This window comes from Panicum virgatum, chromosome 5K, assembly GCF_016808335.1.
Source record: "Panicum virgatum strain AP13 chromosome 5K, P.virgatum_v5, whole genome shotgun sequence".
In the NCBI taxonomy this organism is placed as follows: domain Eukaryota; kingdom Viridiplantae; phylum Streptophyta; class Magnoliopsida; order Poales; family Poaceae; genus Panicum; species Panicum virgatum.
This window is the reverse complement of record NC_053140.1, coordinates 58,018,140-58,043,446: the sequence shown is the minus strand read 5'-3', so window position 1 is coordinate 58,043,446 and position 25,307 is coordinate 58,018,140. Positions and strand designations below refer to the sequence as shown.

The 25,307-nt window shown below is 46.6% G+C and overlaps 3 protein-coding genes, 1 non-coding gene and 1 pseudogene across 24 annotated transcripts; 1 reads left to right on the top strand and 4 right to left on the bottom strand.

Moving 5' to 3' along the window:
- Positions 1-776: 776 nt before the first annotated feature.
- Positions 777-6,844, top strand: LOC120710394 (putative polyketide hydroxylase). Of its 21 annotated transcripts, none has more exons than XM_039996074.1 (15): positions 798-1,176; positions 1,300-1,383; positions 1,499-1,555; positions 2,805-2,842; positions 2,957-3,347; positions 3,614-3,696; positions 3,790-3,925; positions 4,002-4,495; positions 4,592-4,639; positions 4,871-5,045; positions 5,156-5,268; positions 5,361-5,457; positions 5,600-5,819; positions 5,975-6,137; positions 6,240-6,812. In XM_039996074.1, exons 5-15 carry the CDS (start codon positions 3,146-3,148, stop codon positions 6,651-6,653), a joined length of 2,145 nt encoding a protein of 714 aa, XP_039852008.1. In that variant the 5' UTR covers positions 798-1,176; positions 1,300-1,383; positions 1,499-1,555; positions 2,805-2,842; positions 2,957-3,145; the 3' UTR covers positions 6,654-6,812. The 21 variants fall into 21 exon arrangements, with proteins under 21 accessions (XP_039852019.1, XP_039852008.1, XP_039852007.1 ...); XM_039996073.1 differs by having other exon boundaries at positions 2,929-3,347; XM_039996072.1 differs by having other exon boundaries at positions 2,805-2,861.
- Positions 6,845-7,503: 659 nt separating this feature from the next.
- LOC120710392 (2,4-dichlorophenol 6-monooxygenase-like) lies at positions 7,504-12,954 on the bottom strand. The gene is made up of 4 exons (XM_039996053.1): positions 12,407-12,954; positions 12,058-12,140; positions 11,507-11,964; positions 7,504-7,867 (listed from the first exon to the last, which is right to left on the bottom strand). The coding sequence occupies exons 1-3, from the start codon at positions 12,603-12,605 to the stop codon at positions 11,770-11,772; spliced, it is 477 nt and encodes a 158-aa protein (XP_039851987.1). The 5' UTR covers positions 12,606-12,954; the 3' UTR covers positions 7,504-7,867; positions 11,507-11,769.
- A 239-nt stretch (positions 12,955-13,193) lies between these two features.
- Positions 13,194-17,330, bottom strand: LOC120710391 (4-coumarate--CoA ligase-like 5). The gene is made up of 6 exons (XM_039996052.1): positions 16,157-17,330; positions 15,892-16,081; positions 14,505-14,650; positions 14,325-14,392; positions 14,101-14,203; positions 13,194-13,663 (listed from the first exon to the last, which is right to left on the bottom strand). Exons 1-6 carry the CDS (start codon positions 17,189-17,191, stop codon positions 13,538-13,540), a joined length of 1,668 nt encoding a protein of 555 aa, XP_039851986.1. The 5' UTR covers positions 17,192-17,330; the 3' UTR covers positions 13,194-13,537.
- A 2,917-nt stretch (positions 17,331-20,247) lies between these two features.
- Positions 20,248-20,321, bottom strand: TRNAI-AAU. Its single transcript has one exon. It is a non-coding gene; the product is annotated as a tRNA-Ile (tRNA).
- A 612-nt stretch (positions 20,322-20,933) lies between these two features.
- Positions 20,934-23,793, bottom strand: LOC120710390 (annotated as a pseudogene).
- Positions 23,794-25,307: the final 1,514 nt, after the last annotated feature.

Sequence of the window (25,307 nt, the reverse complement as noted above, 5' to 3'; positions counted from 1 at the left end):
CCCGCACAAACAATCAGAGGATCATTTAAGTAGAAAAGATGCCGAACTTGCCATTGCAGTTTTGCAACTTGTAATGGAGCACACATTTTCTTTTGCTTGAAAGAATTTTCTGGTTCCGGCAATCCACTTCCCCTGGTTCCTGCAAGTGCATGGTAATGGGCAAAGTGCCTACCTCTCTTGCGCCACTGGCAGCAGCCGGGCGAGCCATCTGCATGATGCAGTGGTAGAAAACATTGTTACCATGCATCATAGGATGCAAGCAACAGCTGCAAGTGTTTGATGTGAAAGATGGGACCTACCAACTGTGTAAACTCGATGATGCTCCGAAGGCGGACAAAGCATTCTGGCTGCTCCCAACTCATCCATAGGGACCTACACCACTAGTCCACTACCAGTGTTGCTTCAGATTTATGGACATGTGCTACTCCGTACAGTGTGGTGAAATTTAGAGTAAGATCAGCGCTTCAGGGTCTTGTTATATACAGTATTACTTTCGTCTAAATAAAGCAGACTCCCCTGCCTATATTTATAAGGTGTGTTTAATCCAAAAAAGTTCTGACCACTAATCTCCTGTTTCATCAGTTAACTGACACCTATTGCGAGCTGGTTTCAGCTATTTTAATTTGAAACGATACTTCGCGTTCCATCAAACAATTATGATTATTTTGACTCTAAATTCCACAATTTGAATACTGTGTGGAGTAGTAGTGTGGCACAGTTCAGATCCATAGCTCTGAAGCAAGCCCCGGCCAGCAAAGGACTGCACAACTTGATGAAAGCCTCTGTGTGATTGTGTCCGCCCCTCCTGCTCCGCGCCCGTCCCAATCACATGCGTCCGCCTCGCCTGCCTTCTCTCCGCGCAACTGCTCGGTACTCCACCTCCCAATCGCGACTCCGCCCGGCCGCCGCACGCTCGCCCGCCTCCACCTGCGTCGCATCCACGCGCTTGGCCTCCGACTGCCCTCCGTCCGGGCGCCGCACGCTCGCCTCCTCTCTCGCCGAGCGCACCGGCCGCCGCCCCGCCGCGCTGCAGATCCGAGCTCACCCGCTTGCCGTGCCTTCTCTGCGCTGGAGCGGTTCCTAACCTACGAACTGCTCAGGCCGCGCCCCTCCTGCGGCTCACCGCGCGGCAGGATCTGCTCCGGCTCGAGACCTTCGCCGTCGGCTCCACATCAGGTGAGCATTACGTGATTCCTCATGAAGTTCATCCCTGTGTTTGCAAAATAGTTTCCCCATGAGGTTGAATCAATTGAGATCATCCACACAAAGAATTATGTGATTGCTTTCTGGCTATTGCAGTGTTGTTCTCCTCTCGAAAAGGACCACAGAAGCTCAGGTCCTTGCAGCCGGTGCTCCCAAACAGAGGCAGTCAGCTGAATCGAGGTCACAATAACATATCAATGCTTCTCTCGTTTTTTGCATGGATCTGATGTATAAAGAAAAACACAATTCTTCAGTAGTTCTTTGCTTCCTCAATGCAAATGTAAATGATTTGTAGATACAAAAGATTTGCGAGGATTTCAGTGGCCTTCTCGACCACCGTCAACGCCTGCAGGTATACCTTGTACTCTTGGTTCAGTTCTGGTGGAATTTAATTACACTGAACTGTCCATAGCAATGTTTTAATCTAGTGATAGTTATATCTCATACCCACTCTACATTGTTTCTTGTGGCAAATTACATGTATAGTATTAGGTGCTTTGCAATTTCAGTATTTCAGTTACCTCCACCGTGATATGATTGTTTTGTGAACACAAATTGAGCCTATAATGGATGCATACACTATTTTAAGAATCCAAGCAAACTGTGTTGAGCAGTGACCACCAGCCTGTCTTTGCTCTGTGATCGACGACATATAGAATTTGCCAAATTAAAATCGACTGCGTATAGTTCATGACCAAGAATACAATTGTCCTACTTCAGTAGCCCCGCCTATGCAGGAGATATTTCTTGGCTAATCTTGAATTGTTCACTGGTGTGTTAGTAGCACTAAAAAAAATATAGAACACTAGGCCACATATGCTTTGCACATATTCTTATCCTGCACTGGTTGTTTCTGTTTTGTTCGTAGTGATTCTTAGCTACCTGTTTTGTTCGTAGTGATTCTTAGCTACAATTAGTTTTTTCCCCAGTTAGAGGATTAGGAATTAGGGGACACCTCTGCATGAAGGTACATCAACCATGCATCAATGTGTATGCACACCATCTAAAAATTATATTTCAGATCAATTGATGTTTCTGGCTAAAATTAGATTTTATTTGGCCTCCTGGTTCTATCAAATTCATAGTACATTTATCATATGTGGGTTACCTGCATTCTTTTTCAGCATGTAAACAACTACACCAAGTCTTTCTGATACATGACCATGTTTTTAGCACAATGATGCATACACAATAGCTGCTATAGTTTTTGCTAATTCAGTGCTATGCACTTCGCTCTTCCTGTTTGATTGTGAGTTTTTAGACAATTCTGAAGTAATGCTTTGTTTCGTCAATGCAAATGTGTATGATTTTGGATTACTCATTAGCTATGACTGAAATGGGGAGACATCAACATCATTGTGCAGTTTTTATGCTGTTATTGGTTAGGAAAAACTACTAGCAATATACTGACCTTAGTTTACTCTTGGCCAAGCTAATAACATCTTAATCTGCATGAGGGGTACTGCATGACATTCTTCAAATTTATACTTTGCAGAATTCTTTGAGACACTTATGCTTAGGTTTCGAGCTTTTATAGAATGTGGTAATGACCTAATGTATTCTACACTATCAATGATGTATGGTTAGTTCTTTGATTGCAGTCCTATTGGCGTTTGGAGAATCTGCTTCTGGACATATGGTACCAGCATATTAGAGAAGTTGTATACTATCTTGATTCCTCAATTCATCTTGCATTTAAATGATGGTTTTATTATCCATCGAAAGGTACTGATTTGTCATATGCATGCTTCAGAGGAGAAAGTTTGTCACGGGTGCCTGACGAGCCACACTACTGTGCAGTCGTGTCACCTTCTAAACCCATATAATTCCCTACCCAATTCCCTTCCATAAACCCCTCTTGCAATTGCAAGGGGCCAAGTAGCCTATTCCCCCAGAGAAATTTCATCCCACGCCGGCGCCGAAGGCCCAACCGACCGCATCGATGCCGTCAATTGCCGGCGGCGGGCCCGGGCGCCTCTTTGCAGCGCACCGGGGCGCGATCTGGTGGCTCCGCCGCCGCCAGCACCCGCCTTTCTCCTCCCTCGCCGGCGGGGGACGCCGAGGCGACGCGCCGCATCTGCCGGTGCTCATCGTCGGAGCTGGGCCCGTCGGGCTCGTCCTCTCCTTCCTCCTCACCAAATTCGGTAAGAGCCTCGTGTCCCTCGTGCATCACCTGTTCCGAATCGTGCTTCTAAAGTAGTAGGCGGGAGTGTTGAGCTGAGCGGAAGTTCAATGAGGGGACCGGACGAGTGTGATGAAACAAGTTACCTCTCAAGTGCGCTGTGCTAGTTTGGATGACTGCTTAGTGATTCAATGAGTTTAGGTGCTTAAATTGCTGAAGGATCCTTGGAAATTCTTTTGAAAACCGGCAGCCTTTGATGCAGTTACTTGTTTTATTCAAATTCTGCAGGGATCAAATGCGCGGTGATAGAGAAGAATGTGGAGTTCACTCGGCACCCCCGAGCGCACTTCATCAACAACCGCACAATGGAGGTGTGTATGCTTACCAATGCACTCCAATGTTGCTACTTAATCTTTATGTGTGTTGTTTTGGGTGGTGGCTTCACGGGTGACTGGCATTTTCAGATCTTCCGCAAGTTGGATGGCTTGGCTGGGGACATCGAGAGGTCCCAGCCCCCAGTGGATTTGTGGAGGAAGTTCGTCTACTGTACTTCACTCTCCGGTTCCGTTCTCGGATCGGTTGATCACATGAAGCCCGAAGGCCAGTTCAGTTCTTCTGATGTCGAGCAATGTCTTGCACCTCCCTGCATATGTTGTCTGACGACTACTTTTGGCAGATTTTGACAAGGTCATTAGTCCTATATCAGTTGCACACTTCTCACAGTACAAGTTAGTTGATTTGTTACTCAAGAAGCTAGAAGCTATTGGTTTCCAGACATGCTTTCCCAGTGAGATTGGTATCTCGACACAGGATGTGGAGCTGGAAAGCAAGATATTGATGGGACATGAGTGCACATCCCTTCAGCAGACTGATGATGGCATTTTGGTTGGAACATCAGTTAACAATGGGGAGAGAATACTAGAGAGAAAACTACACTGTGGTATTCTACTAGGGACAGATGGTGCGAGAAGCACAGTGCGTGAATTGGCAGGCATATCTATGGAGGGTGAAAGGGACTTGCAGAAACTGGTCAGTGTACATTTTCTTAGCAGAGATCTAGGCAGATATTTATCTAGTCAGAGGCCTGGGATGCTATTCTTTGTTTTCAATCCAGGCGCAATTGGTGTGCTCGTTGCACATGACCTGGAGCATGGGGAATTCGTATTGCAGGTATGTGAACCTTTATGGTGTTGGAATTAAGAAGATCCATGTGCAATTTATATAATCCTCATATGTACACTAATACAACCCATATTTTATTCTCAGATTCCATTTTATCCTCCTCAGCAGATGTTTGAAGAATTCGGCTCTAAGGTGATTTCATTCTATTATGTTTCTTGGTTCTAGTTTGTAGCTACTGAAATGCTATTTTCTGCACTAAATGGTGTTTCACATTTATTTCTCAGGTGTTTGTGCTGTAGTTTTCTTGAAACAACTTATTCCTGCACTTGAACACTTGAATATGCTATGCATGATGAATTTGCAGAGTAAATTTGTCGGTATACATGTATCCCTGCTTCATTTTATGTTTCCTTGCCCTTCTAGGTATGTGAGCAAATTATTGTCAAATTAGTTGGATGGGAGCCAGCAGATGTTCAGGTTTTAGACATAAAGCCATGGGCGATGCATGCTGAAGTTGCAGAAAAGTACATCAGCTGCAACAATCGTGTAGTCCTTGCTGGTGATGCTGCTCACCGTTTTCCTCCTGCCGGTGGTTTTGGTTAGCAGTTTACTTTGAATTTTGATTCTGAAATATTCCCATGTTAATTTTCCTTACTATGCATATGAAATCCAACATTCAGAAATATGCATATGCTGATTTCTTTATAGGAATGAACACTGGTGTTCAGGATGCACATAATTTGGCTTGGAAATTGGGCTTAATGCTGAATGGTGTTGCTTCACCATCAATACTGCAAACTTATGAATCAGAGCGCCGACCTGTTCGACCCTTCTCACAGGCTTTCTATTCATTCAATGTCAATGTCTCCAATATAGAATTAATTTAGTGTCATACAATTCCTTGCTATTGCAGGTTGCAATTTTCAATACTGAACTAAGCGTGGAGAACTTCAAAGCAGCAATGTCTATTCCCACAAGCCTTGGTCTTGATCCAACTATTGCAAACTCAGGTAAAGTGTCCTGTGCCTGAATGATGGCAGTAGACTTTTTAAAAAAAATCAAAAGGAAGTACTGACAGTAGATGCATGTTTACGTACATTTCTATCTGCCCCTTCTCATCTCATATATGTATTCTCTGCACATGTTTGTCAGTGCATCAAGTTATCAACAGAAGCCTAGGATCAATCATTCCAAGAAATGTACAGAAGGCAGTGTTGGAAGGGTTGTTTTCCATTGGTCGGGCACAAGTCTCAGATTATATTCTGAACGAGAAAAATCCCATTGGGTCCTTGAGATTAGCAAGGCTGAGAAGTATTCTTGATGAAGGAAAAAGTCTGCAGCTGCAGTTCCCTGCAGAGGATCTTGGCTTCTGGTTAGTCCCGTTACAACTGATCAGTGATCACTTCAAAAGAATCTATTGTTTCGTTTCTCATTTTAGTTGCCGGGACAACAAAGCAGGGCAGGAATATTCTTAGATCATGGAGATATTCAAATTTTCTTATGATGATCTTATTTGTGTGCCTTCAGCTATGAAGAAGGAGCACTAGTTACTGAAGATTGCAGTCAGAAGACTCAGAAAGGAGTAAAACTAGAGCATTCTGAGAGGACATCAAGAGAGTACATCCCATCCGCTAAGGTTGGTTCGCGGCTACCCCACATGCTTGTAAGAGCACTGCCTGCTTCAAGTGAGGTCTGTGAGTATGTCCCTCGCACCTAACAGATACACCCATACACTTTCTTTTGCTGTTCCTCTACTGTTTTCTACATTCTCGACTGTGATCGGTTCTTGCAGGGTGTGTTCTCAACATTGGACCTGGTAAGTATGGATAAACTTGAGTTTGTACTCATCATCGCACCACTGAAAGAGTCATATGAGATCGCCCGTGCTACCCTCAAGGTAGCAGATGAGTTCAAGCTGTCAGTCAAAGTATGTGTCATGTGGCCTCATGGCTCTGATGACGTGGAAGTGGAGGAGAGCAGATATGTGCTAGCGCCCTGGACGAACTATGTCAATGTCGAGGGATTGCCTAGGGTATCTGGTAATTCATGGTGGGAGATGTGTCGGATAAGCAGGAAAAATGTAATTCTAGTTAGGCCTGATGAGCACATAGCATGGAGAACGGAATGGGACATGGTGAGAGACGCTGATTCAGAAGCTAGGGGAGTCTTTTCTCGAATCCTGTGCCCCAGTGGTCACCACGTGTAGGGATTTCCATTCACTGCCTGACTGAGTTTTACGGTGTCACTAAATTAGTATAGCAAAGAACCTGTTGTTGTGATTATAACCAATAGGGAATTGCATTCAAGTAAATGTTGCCATGCACCTGGGACTGGGATGATGGTGAACACATTTGATCCCTATTCAGCTTCTTTCTGGTGGAGTAGCACACCTTTGTTTTGCTTTGCGCTTTGGAGAACTTCAAGTTCACAAAAGCTCTCTTTTGCTACGGTTTCGTGTGCATGCTCACTACGGTTGCATCAGGGGGCAATGCACGCGCGTGGCCGGCTGGGCCCGGCCTCCTTGCTGCCCTACGGTTTCACGCGGCCGGCCATGGCTGCGCGGCGGCCGGAGGGGGACGGGGCGACGGGCACTCGGCCCTGCAGCCGCGCCGTCCCTCTTCCGGTCTCCCCTCAAGTTCCATGGGGCCGCGGCGCTGCTTGACGCGCTCGAATTGGCAGCTGGCCGCTCTGTGATCCCGGCCCGCGCGTTAGCGGCCAGGCGGGTGGCTTGGATCGAGACCGCGAGCGGAGCGGCGTGCCGTGGAAATCGGATTTGTGGTTTCCGATTAAATCGATCACGAGTCTTTAGCGGATCGTGTCTACTTCGTGTGTCCTCGGACCAACACATTTTTAATCTATCTAGTTGAGTGCCCGTGCGTTGCTACGGGTAATAGAATATTTTTCTTGAATAAACACGTGAATATCCAAGATAAATAGAAGTGATCAAACACAATTTTCACGTAATAAACAGATCATTGACCAAAGATAAATAGGAGTGCTTGAATACAGTGTTATGAGGACTGACGTCAAAATATCTGTCACGACTGTTGGTCAAATTTAGACTCGTAAAAGCAAAATAATAATATATTGATGTTCAATGCCAACTAAATATGCAAACAAGTACAACAGAATATGAAAAACATTATGTGAACCTTTTTTTTAAAGAATTGTGTGGACGTTATCATCATATAGTTTTGTGACACATTGAGATTCCCGCACAAACAATCAGAGGATCATTTAAGTAGAAAAGATGCCGAACTTGCCATTGCAGTTTTGCAACTTGTAATGGAGCACACATTTTCCTTTGCTTGAAAGAATTTTCTGGTTCCGGCAATCCACTTCCCCTGGTTCCTGCAAGTGCATGGTAATGGGCAAAGTGCCTACCTCTCTTGCGCCACTGGCAGCAGCCGGCCGAGCCATCTGCATGATGCAGTGGTAGAAAACATTGTTACCATGCATCATAGGATGCAAGCAACACTCACCCTGTTCATGGTCCGGTTTTGCTTGTCACAGCCCTGGAAAAGAAAAAAAGGAAAAGAAAAAAAAACTCCTGCGGGCCCCACCTGTCAGCCTCCTCTCTCCCTCTCTGTTTTCTCCCGCGCGTCGCGGCACGCGTCGCCGCCGCCGGCCATCCTCGTGAGCCGCGCCACGTGCCGTTCATCGTCGCGTGCCGTGCCGCCCTTCGCTCCTTCACTCGCCCTCTCCTTATCCGCGTCGAAGCCGGCCTCGTTCCCCGCCGCAAACCCTAGCCCCGCCCCCCATGGCAGCCGCCCCGAGCTTCGCCGCCGCCGCGATTCGTCGCCGCCGGTGAAGACCCTTCCCGATCTAGCGCGCGCGCCACCTACTCCGCCCCATCCTCGACCGATTCCGCCCCCAACCCGACCTCCTCCCTCGCCGCATCGGGCCGCCGCCGCTCGCCTTGGTCCGCCGCCGCCCAACGCCGCCGCGCCGCCCGCTCGTTGCCGCTCCTCGCCCGCGTCACCGCCGGTGAGGCTCGCCGCCGTCCCCTCCACGCCGTGCGCACCTTCCCCGGCCCGCTTTGGCCTTGCTTCGCCGCGCTGCCTCGCGCCGCCGCCGCCGTCGTCGCGCGTGCGCACGCGCGCCGCGCGACGCGCGCGACGCCGTGGCCACGCCCACGCCGTGGTCAAGGCCGGCCTCGCCTTGACCCGGCTGGGTGGCCCGCTGGCCCGTGGGCCCCGCTTGTCGGCGCCTGGGCTGGCCGGCTGGGGGTGCACCTAGCGTTTTAGCTAGGGTTTTATTAGGTTTAGTTTTTCTGCAAACTTGCAAAATCCATAGAAAATCATGTGTAGCTCCAAAAATTATGAAACTTGTTTTGTTAGATTCCTCTAGCTGAGATCTACTTAGGAAAAATATTGTTTTGCATGTTAATTTGTTGTAGATTTATCTATAGATTTATCTTGCAAAAGTGAGTTTATTGCTTGGTTATTTGTGTACTGCTGGAAAAATGCCAAACCAAATTTTGTTAGACTCCTTGTGAGGTGTAGTTTTCAGTGGTGCAGCTTGTTCACATGATTCCTTGCTGTTTGTTAGGGTTTTATTTTGTTTTCGTGCTTGCTGTCCAAAATATGGTTTATTATAGAACTTTTTTCTGGAAAGTGAGAAAATGGCAAAACCAGTTTTGTTAGCCTTGTGTTGCTGCCTGGTTTCAAAGATATTTTTTTCTTGGATTTGTTTAGTTTAGGTTGCATGTCTTTCCTGATTTATCTTGTTTTGATTAGCTGAAAATTGTTCTATTTATGGTTATTTATAGGAAAATGCTTTTACTGCATAATAAATTTTCATGGGTTCTTTGCATAGTCCTCTGCATGCTCAAATTGTTTCATGATTTATGCTTGTTGTTTAGTTCATTTCTTAATTCTTGCATCGCATTCATGCATTTTAGTGACCGGACCGTCGGAGAACGAACCCGTGGAACCCGCCGAGCCCGTCGAGCCTGAACTTGGAGTTCCGTACGCGGTCGAGTCCGAAGCTATCCAAGGCAAGCAGCTAAGCATATCCCTTGTACCTATTTAATCTGATTTAGTTTAGCTATCTCACTGGGTAATGTTGGGTTATATATATTATCTATGTATTGCATTCTTGTACCTACTTTGATGCACTAGCCTTCCTTGAATTGTTTAACCATGTCCTTGCCACATGTTAGTCAGTTATTAACTTAACTTGACTAGATGCTTAGCTCTGCTTAGAATACTTATATTGCTTGCTAGAAAGGAACGGTTTGGAGTATCACACTTACCTGTTCATCCTTGATCGCACTGGTTTGGTTCGGTGGCTAGTAAAGTTTTAGTACCGAGATTCGAGCGGAATGGTAGGGCCTAGAGAATGAAGTCACATGGGCATAGTCCGCTTGGATCGATTAAGGACCGAGTTGATGCCATCGGCCTTGAGCACCTTTCCGTGCTACCACATATCCAATATAATGGAACGGATGAGCCAAATACCTTCTTTGACTTGATCATTGGGGCCCGGTCCCAGATGCGTGGCCAACGGGCTATGCAGGGAGGCTTAGCAGGTCCCCGAGTGGAACTATGTGTAGGAAAATTTAGAGATGTCCTCGGTGGAACTAAGTCTCCACGCGCAAGCTGGGCGTACCCTCAACGGTTGAGCCTGGTTGGGAACGGTTGACATGAGTACCCCCTTGCCCGGCGTGATCGGTTGGGTGAGTCGCATGGTCCTCGCGTCGTGTGGGTAAAGTAGTACACCCTTGCAAGGATTTAATCAATTCGAATTGCCGCGCTCTCGGATATGAGCAAACTCTTGGTTCGTCGAATTCTTCATAGAGAGTTTCGGTTTTGTTGGCTTTGGTTTCATGTCATGTTGAGGATCTGTTATATATATTATGTTACTCCCTTAATCAACTAAAATTCTGGGGGTTCGGCAAGATTAATTAAGTTTGCTAGGTGATAGTTTAGAGAGCTCATGCTTATGCAATAATTACTTAACTTTAAAGCTTTTACTTAAGCCTTGCATGATCCTTGTCTATATAATCGCATAAGTCTTGCGGAGTACCTTTGTACTCAGGGTGCTTTCTAAACCTAGTTGCAGGTGAGCCAGAAGTGGTGTTCGGCCATTTCTACCCCGCTGATCCTAATGCGGGGGAAGAGTAGGCTGTTGCTGCTGTGGTGATGTCCTTGAGCAAGGCATCATCATCTTAAGTAAGTTTTATCGTAGCTGAGCTTCGGGAGAGCATGTTTTTTTCAATAAGCTCTAAATCTCTGTTTAATACGACTTTCGTGAGCCCAAAGCTTGTAAGAGAAGCTTGAAACCCACCTATATTGAACTTGTAATATTAAGCTGTGAACTCTGATAATATAAAACTGCTCTTTGTGGATTGTTGGCTATGTATTCGATTGTATACGGTATGTGCATATGCTGATTCTGGGCGTAAGTTGGAGCACATACCGGGACTACCGGATTTGGTATTATTTTGAATGAATGACGTGTCGGTTATTCGTGTCTCTAGATGTGGGATAACATGTGGCACGCTCTACGGCAAGCACGTGTTAACTCTCATCTGGGTGATAATAACCGGCGGTTCGTTTAAAATGGTATCAAATTGGGCGGTTCTCACATTGCTGGCTTTTGGTTAAAACCCAATCCAAACCGTGAGGGAGTCACCTGGACGGTTTAAAAACCAGCGGGTTGACAGTTTTCACGGGTTGCTGTTGAGCGTGGCGCTCTCCTCGTGGGGCAGACTGGAGTCGGACGACGGCGTGCATGAGGAAGTAGCACACGGGGACGTCATGGGGCTTGCTTGCTGTGAGCAAGGTGCCACCGCCGTCTGTAAGCATTACGCAACTCCATCATTGCCGATTATTGCTTCCTCTCTCATCCCTCATCATTGTTGATTAGATCGACTGTCAAATTAGATATTTAGCTGCTTGGGAACGGGTTTGTCGGTAGGGGCCGGAGCCAGACCAACCCGTGCATGCCCTGCTAACACGGTTTCATCCGGGCCGGTTAACCGGGTTAGGTGGGTTGTAACCAGACCACGTACAGGGTGACCTGCAAGTGTTTGATGTGAAAGATGGGACCTACCAACTGCGTAAACTCGATGATGCTCCGAAGGCGGACAAAAGCATTCTGGCTGCTCCCAACTCATCCATAGGGAGTTAGGGACCTACACTACTAGTCCACTACCAGTGTTGCTTCAGATTTATGGACATGTGCTACTCCGTACAGTGTAGTGAAATTTAGAGTAAGATCAGCGCTTCAGGGTCTTGTTATATACAGTATTACTGTGAGAAGTGTGCAACCGATATAGGACTAATGACCTTGTCAAAATCTGCCAAAAGTAGTCGTCAGACAACTATGCAGGGAGGTGCAAGACATTGCTCGACATCAGAAGAACTGAACTGGCCTTCGGGCTTCATGTGATCAACCGATCCGAGAACAGAACCGGAGAGTGAAGTACAGTAGACGAACTTCCTCCACAAATCCACTGGGGGCTGGGACCGCTCGATGTCCCCAGCCAAGCCATCCAACTTGCGGAAGATCTGAAAATGCCAGCCACCCGTGAAACCACCACCCAAAACAGCACACATAAAGATTAAGTAGCACCGTTGGAGTGCATTGGTAAGCATACACACCTCCATTGTGCGGTTGTTGATGAAATGCGCTCGGGGGTGCCGAGTGAACTCCACATTCTTCTCTATCACCGCGCATTTGATCCCTGCAGAATTTGAATAAAACAAGTAACTGCATCAAAGGCTGCCGGTTTTCAAAAGAATTTCCAAGGATCCTTCAACAATTTAAGCACCTAAGCTCATTGAATCACTAAGCAGTCATCCAAACTAGCACAGCGCACTTGAGAGGTAACTTGTTTCATCACACTCGTCCGATCCCCTCATTGAACTTCCGCTCAGCTCAACACTCCCGCCTACTACTTTAGAAGCACGATTCGGAATAGGTGATGCGCGAGGGGCACGAGGCTCTTACCGAATTTGGTGAGGAAGGAGAGGACGAGCCCGACGGGCCCAGCTCCGACGATGAGCACCGGCAGATGCGGCGCGTCGCCTCGGCGTCCCCCGCCGGCGAGGGAGGAGAAAGGTGGGTGCTGGCGGCGGCGGAGCCACCAGATCGCGCCCCGGTGCGCTGCAAAGAGGCGCCCGGGCCCGCCGCCGGCGATTGACGGCATCGATGCGGTCGGTTAGGGCCTTCGGCGTCGGCGTGGGATGAAATTTCTCTAGGGGAATAGGCTACTTGGCTACTTGCAACCCCTTGCAATTGCAAGAGGGGTTTATGGAAGGGAATTGGGTAGGGAATTATATGGGTTTAGAAGGTGACACGACTGCACAGTAGTGTGGCTCGTCAGGCACCCGTGACAAACTTCAAAAGATGTCCTTTGCTCTGATCGCAAATGACACTTGTACTTAACAAGGAGCTAACATCAACAGTTTTTTTCTTTTTTTGGATGGGATTTTTCCTGATACAGCTTGACTTTTCTGATAGCTTCAATTTCACTCGGCACAACATTTTCCTGACTCAAAATTCTTCTATCCATAGTTTTTTAGTAAAAGGTGTAAACATATTTGCTGTCGAAAAAATGTGTAAACATATTCGCTCGTGTAGTTTCGAATATGAGAATACCTCTTTTTGGATATGTAAATATATAACTTTTATCCATTTTAGAAAAGCTTCACTTGGATTATGCTCGGTCATTTTTCTAAAACAAAGAGATGGACTGAAGACAAGTTCCGACTATTCCATGAATCCATACACGGACTAAGCTGTCTGAGCAAGATTTATATGAAACTCCGACACGATGAACGCCCAGACATCTATGGGTCTGGGCCTTTGGGGACAACAAGGCAGTTTCAGACGAGAATAACCAACAAACAAGGTTTTGCAGAGAACCAGGTAACGAACAGAAGAAAGTGGGCAGCCGACCGCCCACAAATTTGTTCCGTGACATTCCGTTTGAAGCATGAGCAAAATTCAGAGGTACAACCGTTCGGCTAAGAATACCCGAGTCAGCCTGAAAACCGTAGCAGCATGTACAAATCCTGAGTCTGTAGTCTGGTACTACACAAAGAACTTTCCTCCTATATTTCCAAGTCAGCATAAACCTCAAAGCTTGGAGGCACCCATGGACTCGGCCTGTTGTATAAGCTCCCGCCGCAAGATCTTCCCAGCAGGTGATTTTGGTATTGTAGAGACAAAGGCCACTCGGCGGACTTTCTTGTACGGTGCCACCTGCCACAAAGGGGGGGAAAATTAGGCCGGAGTGGAGTCAGTCTACTGCCTGAAGCGTTAAGAGACTACTCCTATCACATTATCACAGCAAAGGTTCTTAGAATATCTTGCATAAAGAGAGGATCAGTAGCGGCGTGATCCCTTGCTGGAGTGGCTACTGGAAAGTTTAGGTTACTATCCACCGCTATATGCAACGGTATGCTAGCACATGGCATTTTAGAGTTGCCTTTTGCATCAGGGCAAAGAATGTTATCCTTAACAGCAGAAAAAAGTGTCAACTAACAATACTAAAATTGCAGGAATTTCTACTCAACTTGGCGACTTGCCCAATTTGTTTAGGAAAAGGAAAAGGTAGAACGGAGTTTGATTATGACCGGACACCTATAATTCAATATGAAACTATATGGAGCATAATGTAACCCAAAGGAGATGCGTACCTGTTTAGCCACGTGATCCATGACTTGTTGCTCGGTGAGCTTCGAACCTGGTTTCCTCACTATGAACGCCATTGGTAGTTGCCCAACATCTTCATCTGGATATCTGCATAGTTCATAGAGAAGGGACATCTCACATATTGCCACATGATGAAGAAATCTTACAGCAGCATTAGTTTGATCTATGGTCCTGCAGAATTTTCCCAAGTTCATCGCAGGGTACTTACGGGATAACAGCAGCATCCAATATATCAGGATGAGAATTCAGGATATGCTCCAGTTCAGCTGGAGGTACCTGATGCAAGATTTATATCAGTACCACACAAACACAAACAAAATTTGTGAGATAAAACTCTCAAATGGCAATGTTATTGCAGTTTTGAACTAGCTGTGATAATCTGCAGCACCTGATATCCCTTGTATTTTATCAGCTCCTTTAATCGGTCAACAATGTAGAGGAAACCATCTTCATTGAAGTAGCATAGATCACCAGTTTTCAACCAGCCTTCTGAATCCATCGTTGCTGCAGTTGCCTCGTCATCACCCACATAGCCTGGAAAAAATCATCATATGACTCATGTAGTAGCCCACAAAAGAAGATTTTCCAAGATTCAAGGGAAATATATAAAACACCAAACTTCCCTGGGAATGTATTGCCTTAAAAAAAATAAAACATGACAACTCATTATAATCTGTGAAGTGTGAACAAGAGAGATTACCCAGGGAGTAACCGGATGTTTTAGAACTGCATCCTGCTACAGTACTATAGTAAACCTTGAAATAATCTGGTAAAGTCTGTTCTCTGATGTTCCAGACCAGCGAGCCTTGTTTAGTTGCAAGTGTAAACTTTTTGAAATGAAATATTTTCACATTTATTGAATATAGATTAATCACAAAACTAATTATAGAACTTGTCTGTAAACTACGAGATGAATTTATTAAGACTAATTAATCCATCATTAGAACATGGTTACTGTAGCAATTTTGTATTTAATCATGGTCTAATTAGAATCATTAGATTCGTCTCGTAATTTACAAGCAAACTATGTAATTAATTTTTTATTTCATCTAAATTTAATACTCCATGCATGTAAGATTCTCATTCGATGTGATAGTTTTGGAATTTTGAATTTTGCAACTAAACAAGGCCAACAGTTGCTGGTCAAACATGAAAACTAAAGTGCAATATTCTGGTTTTCATCAGATATAAAACACCATGTGGTCCACATGGCTCTCTGGCAATATACAATTTCGATGGACTCAAAATTGCATCACTCTGTTCGCTGCATCCAGCCAACAGTATTTTTCTTTCACACCAAACCAGCATCAGCCAACAGCCAGCCAACAATACTTTTCTCTCACAATAAATAAGCACCAGCCACCAGCCACAGCACAGCGAACAGAGTCCATATCAGTGCCAGGTTGGCATTAGTACTATTCATTAGAAATAAAGTAGCAGAACAGGCAGCCATGCATTGCCAGTGATTCAGATTTGTAGTTATAATTGATCCCTAAAGGTACAGCACTGACCATGTGTATTTGGATGGACAGATGTTTAAAAAACATGACAAATAAAAGCCCCCATGAAACACATGCAGGCAAACCATGCTAGTCTGATGACAGGAGTGCATAGCTTCCACACAACAGCCCATGGCTTGGACAAAAACCAAACTGTACAATTCAACCGTGTGATTATATTACTGAAAGTCTTGGATCGTTCTGCCAATAAAGAAAGCTTGACAATGATAGTCAAACCACTGCATAGTCCAAAGTACTAGTAGTTATTCTACTTGCCTTTCATGATGACTGGTCCACGGATCCAGAGCTCCCCGCGCTGCCCCGGCCCGAGCGCCTCGCCGGTGGCGGGGTCGACGATCTTCGCCTCCATGTGCGATGCCAACTTCCCGACCGAACCGTACACCTTGGTCTCCTCCGGCCCCACCGTCGAAGAAACCGAGCCAGACGACTCCGTCAGACCGTAGCCCTGGATTCAGAAGCGTAGATTCAGAATGGAACCTGCAGTGCGTACAAGAGCCTTGTACTCCAGGGTGCACGGAACCTGAACGAGTTCTATGTCGGGGAAGACGGCGGCGAAGCGCTCGGCGACTTCGCGACCGAGTGGCGCGCCGCCGATGCCGATGACGAGGAGGGAGGAGAGGTCACGGCGGCGCGCCTCCTCGGACTTGATCATGGCCACCAGCACCGGGGGCGCCGCGGGCAGCAGCGTGACACGGTACCGCTCGATGGCGCGCAGCGCGGCGCCGAAGTCGAAGCGCTCCATGAGGACCGCGGTCTCCCCCATGGCCACGGAGCGGAGCAGCATCATGAAACCGAACACGTGGAAGAGCGGAAGGGGGAACAGCGTCACCGTGGGTGGGAGCGGCTGCTCGCCGGCCTCGGCAGCCTCCTTCTCCATCTTCTCCCGGTTGTCCCTGTGCGCGCAGATCAGCGCGATGAGGTTGCGGTGCGCGACCGCGACGGCCTTCACCCGCCCCGTGGTGCCCGACGAGTACAGCACGGCCGCCGTGTCGGACTGCTTCACCGCCACCGGCGGCGGCGGCGACGCACCGCCCGCGGACGACAGCCTCGCATACTCGTCCGACCCGATGACAACGCACCTGAGGCTCCTCGGCAGCTTGGCAGCCACCTCGGGGACCGCAAACGCGACGGCCGGCCTGGAGAGCGCGACCATGTGCGCGAACTCCTCGGCGGTGGACGCCGGGTTCACGGGCGAGACGGCGGCGCCGATGGACATGAGCGCGAAGTCCAGCACGGGGATCTCGAGGCGGGACGGGGAGACGACGAGCGCAACGTCGCCCGGGCGGACGCCGAGGGCGGACCAGAGCCCCCCCGCGAGGGAGCGGACGGCGGCGAGGAAGGAGGGGTAGGAGACGGCAATGCCGTTGGCGGCGTCGACGAGGGCGGGGCGGTCGGGGAGCGGCGAGGTGAGGAGGGAGAAGGCGTAGGCGGCGGCGGTGGCCGGGAGCGAGTCCGGCGGGAGCGTGGCGAACTGGCGCAGGCTGTGGAAGGTCCGCGTCGCGGCGCAGAAGCCGCTGCGCGGGTCGATCCCGGCGGGCGGGCGCTGCTCGGCCATCGCGGAGCGGGGCGCGGCGGACGCGAGAGAGAAGCTGAGGATTGGCTACGCTGGATTTGGGGGGGAATTGCGCTTGCGCAGCCGCAGCGCCGGGCAGTTGGTAGCGACCGGGAAGAAGGGGAGTGCCCGGACGGAGGTGGGAGACCGGAGACGTGGCCAAGTACAGTATACAGTGTCCTGGCCCGAGGGGGGTCGCTCGCCACCGGCGCAGGTCGCAGTAAATGTGGTGGGGCCGGCATGGCAGCCTGGTCTGTGTCCGGGTTGCGGGCTGGGCAGTTTCGGGCCGTGTTTGGTTTCAGTAGTATAGTACTATAAAAATAATTTTATATGTATGAAATATTAAATAAAATTTATTTGTAAAAATTTTTTATGGATGAACATAATTTTTCGCGACGAATCTAACGACAGTAATTAATCGATGATTGGCTACAGTAATACTACAGTAACCAACATCTAATCGTGTGGTTAAAGACCTCATTAAATTCGTCTCGCGAAGTAATGCAGGGTTGTGAAATTAGTTTTATAAACTGATTTTGTTTAATACCCATAATTATTGGTTAAAGTTTGTGCTACATCCTAGCACAAACTAACCAAACACGGCCTCGGAGCATCTCCGAGCGATTCTTTTAACTGTTCTGGTTTATTACATAGGAAAATGGAGATTTTAACGAAAAAAATACCCACCAGCGTGCTCCTCAATTAGGTATGTAAATATAAACATACTTTATTTTGAATTTTTCGCTTGTCAAAGATAAAAAACGAGAGTGACTCTCTAAACTATGCACAAAATATAAAAAACTCTCGAAAAATACAAAAATATATAAAAAAAAATTTTACTTAAATAACTCTCTAAATGATGATTTAGATGGTAAATTTTAGAATGCCTCTCGGAAATGCTCTTAGCCTAGCCTAGATGCGCCTTACATATTTTATTAATTTTTCTATTCTACGCCTTCCCGGTCCTCGTCGTAATAATGGAGTAGTAAAATCCTCATGCTGTAATAATTAACTAATAATGGAGTAGTAAAATATCTCGGTCGCTACAGACTTGTAACCAATAGCCTTCCGCGCACCGAAGGGAGGATTTTTGTGGTTTCTAGAACACGTAGTTTTTTTTAACAGGTCTACAACACGTAGTTGAACGTGAGGATACGGCACCCGTAGTCTTTAACTCTTACGTAGCACGGTTGGCTGGAGCTGATGGCGCCCCTTTTTAATGAGTAATGATCTGTCCCAAATCTCCCGTCATAAACAAAAACCACATTCATTTGTTTGCTACTAAAAGTCTAAAGTAAATTCAGATGATTCAAAACGACTTGACACATAGGATGGCCTTTTTTGGCGGGTATAAGATGGTCTTGTTAACGGGCAATTCCCGTCTTATAAGATGGCCTTTTATTTTGCTCGAAGAAAATTCCGTTATGCCTTGCTCCCCAGCAGTTGTTGAGCCGCGGAAGCGGATGGTTCACCTAACCGTTGGGAACCGATTCGGTTTGGGCCGGTTCCAAACCGGCCCAAATTTAAATTTTAAATTTAAATTCAAAAAATGAAAAATTCCCAACCAAATTTAAAATTTAAATTTAAATTCAAAAAAATGAAAAATTCCCAAAAAATACTTCAAGGTGCGACAAATCTAATGATGTCAAATTTTCTCAAAAAATCGTTCATTTAGTATAGTTTGCAGGGACTCGAAGTTAAACAAAAAAAACGTGCATATAAAAGTATACAAATACAATGTAAAAGTAGTACAAAAGAGGGTTGGAGGGTTCATTTAGACTAAAATATATTATACAAATATTTATTTAGTATATTTTGCGGGCATTTGAATTTAAACAAAAAAAATTTGAATTTGACCGGTTAGCAGTCAAACCGACCGGTATTTTGGCCGGTACGAACCGGTTGAACGGCGAAGTTTGAATTCAAATTTGAATTTGACCAGTTCCGACCGGTAACCGGCCAAACCGGACCTGTATACCGGAACCGGACGCCTCCGATTTGGCCGGACCGGTCGGGAAGGAAAACCCTTATGCCTATTAGTTAATCGTCACGGTAGGCACTTCTCTGCTACTTGAAGAGCATGCAGTCGGCACCCCGTACTTAGAGCAAGTATTATGATCGCGAGCATGCAGTCGGCACCCCGTACTTAGAGCAAGTATTATGATCGCTCCCAGCCGGCTGAGATCCTCCGTGGCAGAGAGAGAAACGAGGAGAGAGAGCGCCGCGGGCGTCTCGCGGAGCGCCCGCTCCCGGTCGGCGGAGAGGCAAATCGCGCTTCCCATTGGCTGAAAGTGTTGCAGTGCATTGAATTCTAGCGGGACCCACCACAGTCGCACGCCACCTCACCGCAGCTCCCAGCCGGCTGCCGGCGAAATCATAGAACCTGCTCTTAGTGCGTTTGCGTCGATCTTGATCATCAGCTCGATCGTGTGAGCGCGTGCCTGCATGGTGCCTGCAGTCCATCCTTTCTGATTAGACTAGTCTCAGTAGGAGTGTCATCGACACAGTTACATAGACTGAAATTTTAAGAACTGTGCCAGTAGAGGTTCATCACTATCACACTCCTCTCATATTCCATGACACTTTCCTTTTCTCTCTCCTCATATTATTGGTACATGTTAGCAAATTTAATGTCATGATACTCTTATGACTCTAGCACTGAGACTGGCTTTAGTTAAGCTAAGTGCCGGTCCTAGCAAGGTGTATTAAGAGGTGCCTGCAGTCCATCCCTCCTGATTAGTTAAGCTATCGGCTATCGCTGCCGCCTGCCGGTGTCAGTGTCAGTATCAACTAAATGCGTTCACGTCGGCAGTAGGTAAGTCAAAATGGTTGCACGGTGCCACGGTTTCTTACGATGACCATCAATAATCAACATGCGGATGCAGCGACCGACTCGTAGAAAGATAACTTTGGATTGGATCTGATAATATCTACGCTCGTGGAGCACGCCGTCTGCAACCATGCCACCGTCCTCGTGATTCGTGAATACACTAAAAATAAATACTAGTATAAATATAAATTTTAAAAAATGAGCTGAATTGCGGACCCAAAAAATATAATGGCCCATGCAGGTCTCGAACCTGCGACCTTCGCGTTATTAGCACGACGCTCTAACCAACTGAGCTAATAGGCCACTTTGTGCACACCTGCCAAACAAATTATTTATAGATACAAACAAAGCGTATAAAACTCCTACAATGCACATTCTCATTAGCATTATCAATGACTAAAACACATTATAAAATATCTCATATGAACATTTGGGCCAACTTACTCCACCTACAGCGATATAATTATTTAACCGGTAGTAATACAAAATCGTTTAGTTTAGTCAGTATTATCAACAGACTTATGCCACCGCTGCATCCAGCAGCCTCGGTCAGGATTCTGGTGGACACTAAACTCGTTGGTCGCTGGATTTGTGTTGAGCAACACTTGGCTCGCCAGACCAAGGTGTTCCTCCATCTCATAGGCATAGCGCTGATCGACTGAGGGAAGCAAATGATATTAACCCCACATCTAGAATTTGAAGAGAGACCAAGTTCAAATTTCAGAACTTTTACAGCTGAGATTGCATGGCAATAAGTAATGCTGTAGGAGGAAAACTCTCTTGCCAGAATCAGAACAAGGAAGCTGAATCCCCAAGCCTCGCTCTACTTTCAAATATGAAGCCACTTACTGGGCACCACTATCTGGTGGTTTCGTTGTGAATTTGTGGTTGGAGAAGACAGGTGATTCTCATTGCTGACATAAACAATAAAATCACAAACGCATGATATAACATCATAACAGTTATGAATGCAGTACTCAAAACAGTCAACACTCTTTAGGAATCTATATCCGAATTACAAGCATAAGAGACGGTCAGGAAGTCCAGCACACATCGCTTCAGCTCTTGGAATTCTGTTTCCGAAAGAGCTGCTTCAAGCAAAAATCTGCATATGTTTGGCTCAGAGGCTTCGTTGTAGTCCTTCTTCCTCTTCAGTACCAAATGGCCACTGAGCTCCCAGATTGCCAGATTGGTTCTCATGTCTAGGAACTCTTGGCCCGCCTTTCCGAGGAGCTGCTTCTCCGCGTAGCACTGGTCAATCGATTTGGAGGGAGATTATTGTCAACATGAAGCTAAAGTATGAATTAAGAATATATTGTTTCAAAATCCAGAACTTTAACAACTGAGGTTGCATGCCAATACCTGTGGTAGGAGGAAAACTCTGTTGCCAGATTCAGAGATAAGGACATTGAAAGGTCTGTTGTTCTCTTGCAAGAAGATGCAGACTTTCGCAACCACATCTGACAAATACACAAGACTTGCCCCACCTTCGAACACAAAACCACTTACTGGATAATCCACCAGCTGAGCAATGCTCACACCATTGACAAGGGTTGTGAGCTTCTCTGTGGTTGCCTTTTCAACTGGATACTGTACTTTTAAGTAGTATGCCTAATGAACAAAATATCAGTACAAGACTTGCTGAGAGGTACTGTAAAATAAGGGCAATTGCCGTAGTGTAATTTACAAATATATGGTGCCGAGATATTCTAAAGACTAACCTGGAAGTGAAGGTGGTTGATGGTTGCAAATCCACCCAGACTGTTATAACCAACTCTGAAGAAGGGATTGCTTGCCTCCCTTGCAACATACATGGCTATTAAGAAGCTCTCTTCATCAATCCTTTGCGGCAAACAATCTAGGATTTTGGGGGTCAAAAGCACATGGTAGTAACCAATTGGGCTCACCTGTGACATGGAAACGACAAACAGTCAATCACATCTTAATACTATCTCTAAAGTGTAAGTAAGTTTTTGAGAGCGGAACACACTGACATTAATCAAAATGACGCTAGAAGAAGCTGAAATAGTATCAGGAGCACCACCAAAATACTGGGCAGAGTCTTTATCAGTTTCACAGAATCTGAAGATCACTTCCTCTGGCCTAACTTTTGTGAAATTGAACTTCCCACTATCAAATGGCTGGACTTGTTCATTCCAAACTCAGTTGGCCGTTTCTTTTGATCACGCCCTTCTATTAATGTTGCCACAAAGTTGTGTTCTCCAGGTAATACCTATCATCACATGATTGTAAAAGATTAGGATAGAAAAATAAAATCTCCAGAACAAACTTGGGCAGTTATTCAGAGAGAATGGAAATGAAATGAAAACCTTAGTCTCACAGCAACTGATGTCATGGTGAAACAATCCCCTTGCCTTGCGATCCTCCCACTGCAACTCAAATCATCATCAAAATGCAAAAATGATGTGCCTCAGGGTTGGGGTGTCAAAACTACAGACCTCTCTGAAAAGTTTGTCCAGAAACCGTGACGAGTTTAGACTGTCATCCTCCATACCAAAGGAACAACTCAGGCTGACACTCTTGCCATCCATCACTAGTTTTGTTTTAACTGAAAGCAGTAGCAAAACATACAGGCACCAGTCATTCCTGCAGTATATGCGATTATATTTAAAATTTTCATATTTGTTTTATTAATGACACTGTATCCAACATGAGGCTTGCACTGTGAACTAACTTCACTTAAGCCAATGCCCGATTTTTCACATGGATCAAACTTGCAAAGACAAATAGAGATGTGATGAAGATTCCCTATTTTGCACCACCAGTTTCTATCTACAAAATGCTCAATTGTTAATCCATGAGAATTCTCAGACCACAGCCATGAGCCGCAAAGGCCAATCTGGCCCATAAGCACAGAAAGATCACATAACCAACGAGAAAAAAAGCCGGCGTACCGACGAAACGCCGCCGCGAGGTTCCGTTTAGGCGAACACGTGATGCCGCGGGAGCAGCAGCAGCCAGTGACGGAGCGAGAAGAGTAAAGACGGGCATGGGAAGAACCCTGACTTTTCTTGTGGGGAACGCAGGAAGAAAATGGCGCCCAAGGATTGGATCTCACTCAAAGGAAGCCCTCCCCCCAAACCAGAAGCTGGATTTGATGATTTTGTTGCGAGATCGAGGCTGGAGAAGACGATGAATTCACGCGAATATCACGTGGAGGTGGAGAAGCGGCGGGAAGACGAGGAGGGAGGCCGGGAGGAGAAGCACCAGGATGACCACGAGGAGCGGGAGGTCTGAACGAACGCTCCACATGCGCCATGGGCCGCGGCTTGCCGGTAAATCCATGCCGCCGCCGCAGCGCACATGTCATGAGTGACGATTTACCAAAGTAGGGGGCTCAATCCAAACGAAGGGTTGGATTGCAAAAGTGTTGGCAGGTTACTGTTGCGGACGGCGACCTCGCCGGCTCCAGGTCGCCCCGCCGTTGGTCGGCACCCGCGGGAGCGGAGGATGCTTCGGCCGAGGCCGGAGTGCGGCAACCGGAGGCAGGGGCCATTACGCAGTATGGGCTTCCCGCCTTCCCCCAAGGTCGCCAACAGCGCCACCACACTACCACAACCGAAGCAGATGGATATGAAGTGGCCAGCCCCCGAAGCAGCAACGCCGCGGGATCAGGAGAAACCAGAGCGCCGGAGTGAGAGGGACGAGAAGAGCAGAAATGGCTAGGCTATGGAAAATAACGCCCCTCTCCTAGCAGAGAAAGCAGCGGCAATGACGCCCCCCACCCCAACGGATTAATCTCGCTCAAGGGAAGCCCCCCGAGCAGTAGCTTTTGTCTGGGTTTTGGGCGGAGATTCCAGTAGTCGGAGGAAGACGACGAGCTCACGCGAGCGGTTTTTTTTATTTTTTATTTTCATTTTTTATAAAAATATATTTTTAATTTGTAAATTTACAGGAATATATCCGGCAGCGGGAGCCGGGCGGCCAGGTCGCCCGGCAGCGGGGCGACATGGGCATTTCTGAAAAAAAATTCACAGAGAAAATTGCGCCCAGGTCCCTGGGCCGGTCGCCCGGTAGTCGGGCGGCCGGCCAGGGGCCGGCCCCACAGGCCGCCCGACAGCGGGGCGGCCGGCCCTGGCCGCTCGGCTGCAGGGCGACCGGCTCTCCCACCCTTATATAAGGGTTGACTGGTCCCCCCACCCCTCATTTACATCACTAAAATTTCATAAAATAAGAAAAAAGATGGAGGGAGGGAGAGAGGCGAAGCCCTGCCGGATTTTCGAGCCGGCGACTGCAGGTAACCAAAATTCTTCTACGCTTTACAAATAAATTATGTTGTAATTATTTTTGTTGAAACAGTAGATTAACAATCAATTTAATATCATGATTGTGTGTCCAGATATGTCGAGCAAGCTTCGTTTTCAAGTTCATTATGGTGACTACTATATTTCTCATGATGCGTATGGAGTAGACCTATCAGCTTTTGAATGAAGAGAGTGCGGAATAGATAAACTCTTAAAGAGGAGTTTTGGTTCCATACGCAAATGGCTTCACGAGATATTCAATGTGAATCCAAAGACTCATTTCCTAACCGTTCAGACTGTGATGAATTGGGGAACTGAAGGGGATTTATGAGAGTTGACGATTATAGCAAACACCGAAAAATGGCGGATTTACATGTAAGCAGCTCTTGACCGCGGGTGGCCTCTTGCAATGCTAATTCAGATTCATCAGAAGGCAGCCCATTTCGTTGAAAGATCAACAAGTACATCATCTCATATGAACCAAGCAGTGGAACAAGAAAATGAAGATCAGAACATGCATGTCACAGAACCTTGTAAGCATCTAGGCCCTCATGGTATGTTTCGGTGATTAATGACAACCATTATTGTGACTAATGAGTTTGTGCAGCTTAAAAGATCTTTATCGCTCATTTGGTCATATGTCAAAAGAGGCCCCTCAATTTCGGTTATTCTAAAAGGCGATCTCGGTTTTCAACTTATATATGTCAAGGCTAAGGATCTTTCTAGTCCTAAGTGTCACAAGGTTGAGAAGGACACTTAGGTTAGTATAGGTTTTATAGTTTTGTAGTGATCGCACTATTAAGAGGGGTTAAGGCTTAGTAACTTGAGCATGGACATGGTCATTTGAAAATGGATGCATACTATGGTCACTCAGGTTTCTAGAAGTTCAAATAAGTGGTTCTCAAACTATATCTCAAGAATATTTGGATTTCATTCAAGACTCAAATCAGAAAAGACAAAATCAGAAAAAGTCTATACACCGGTTTAACCGACGCTCTCAATTTTCTATACGTCGGTTAAACGA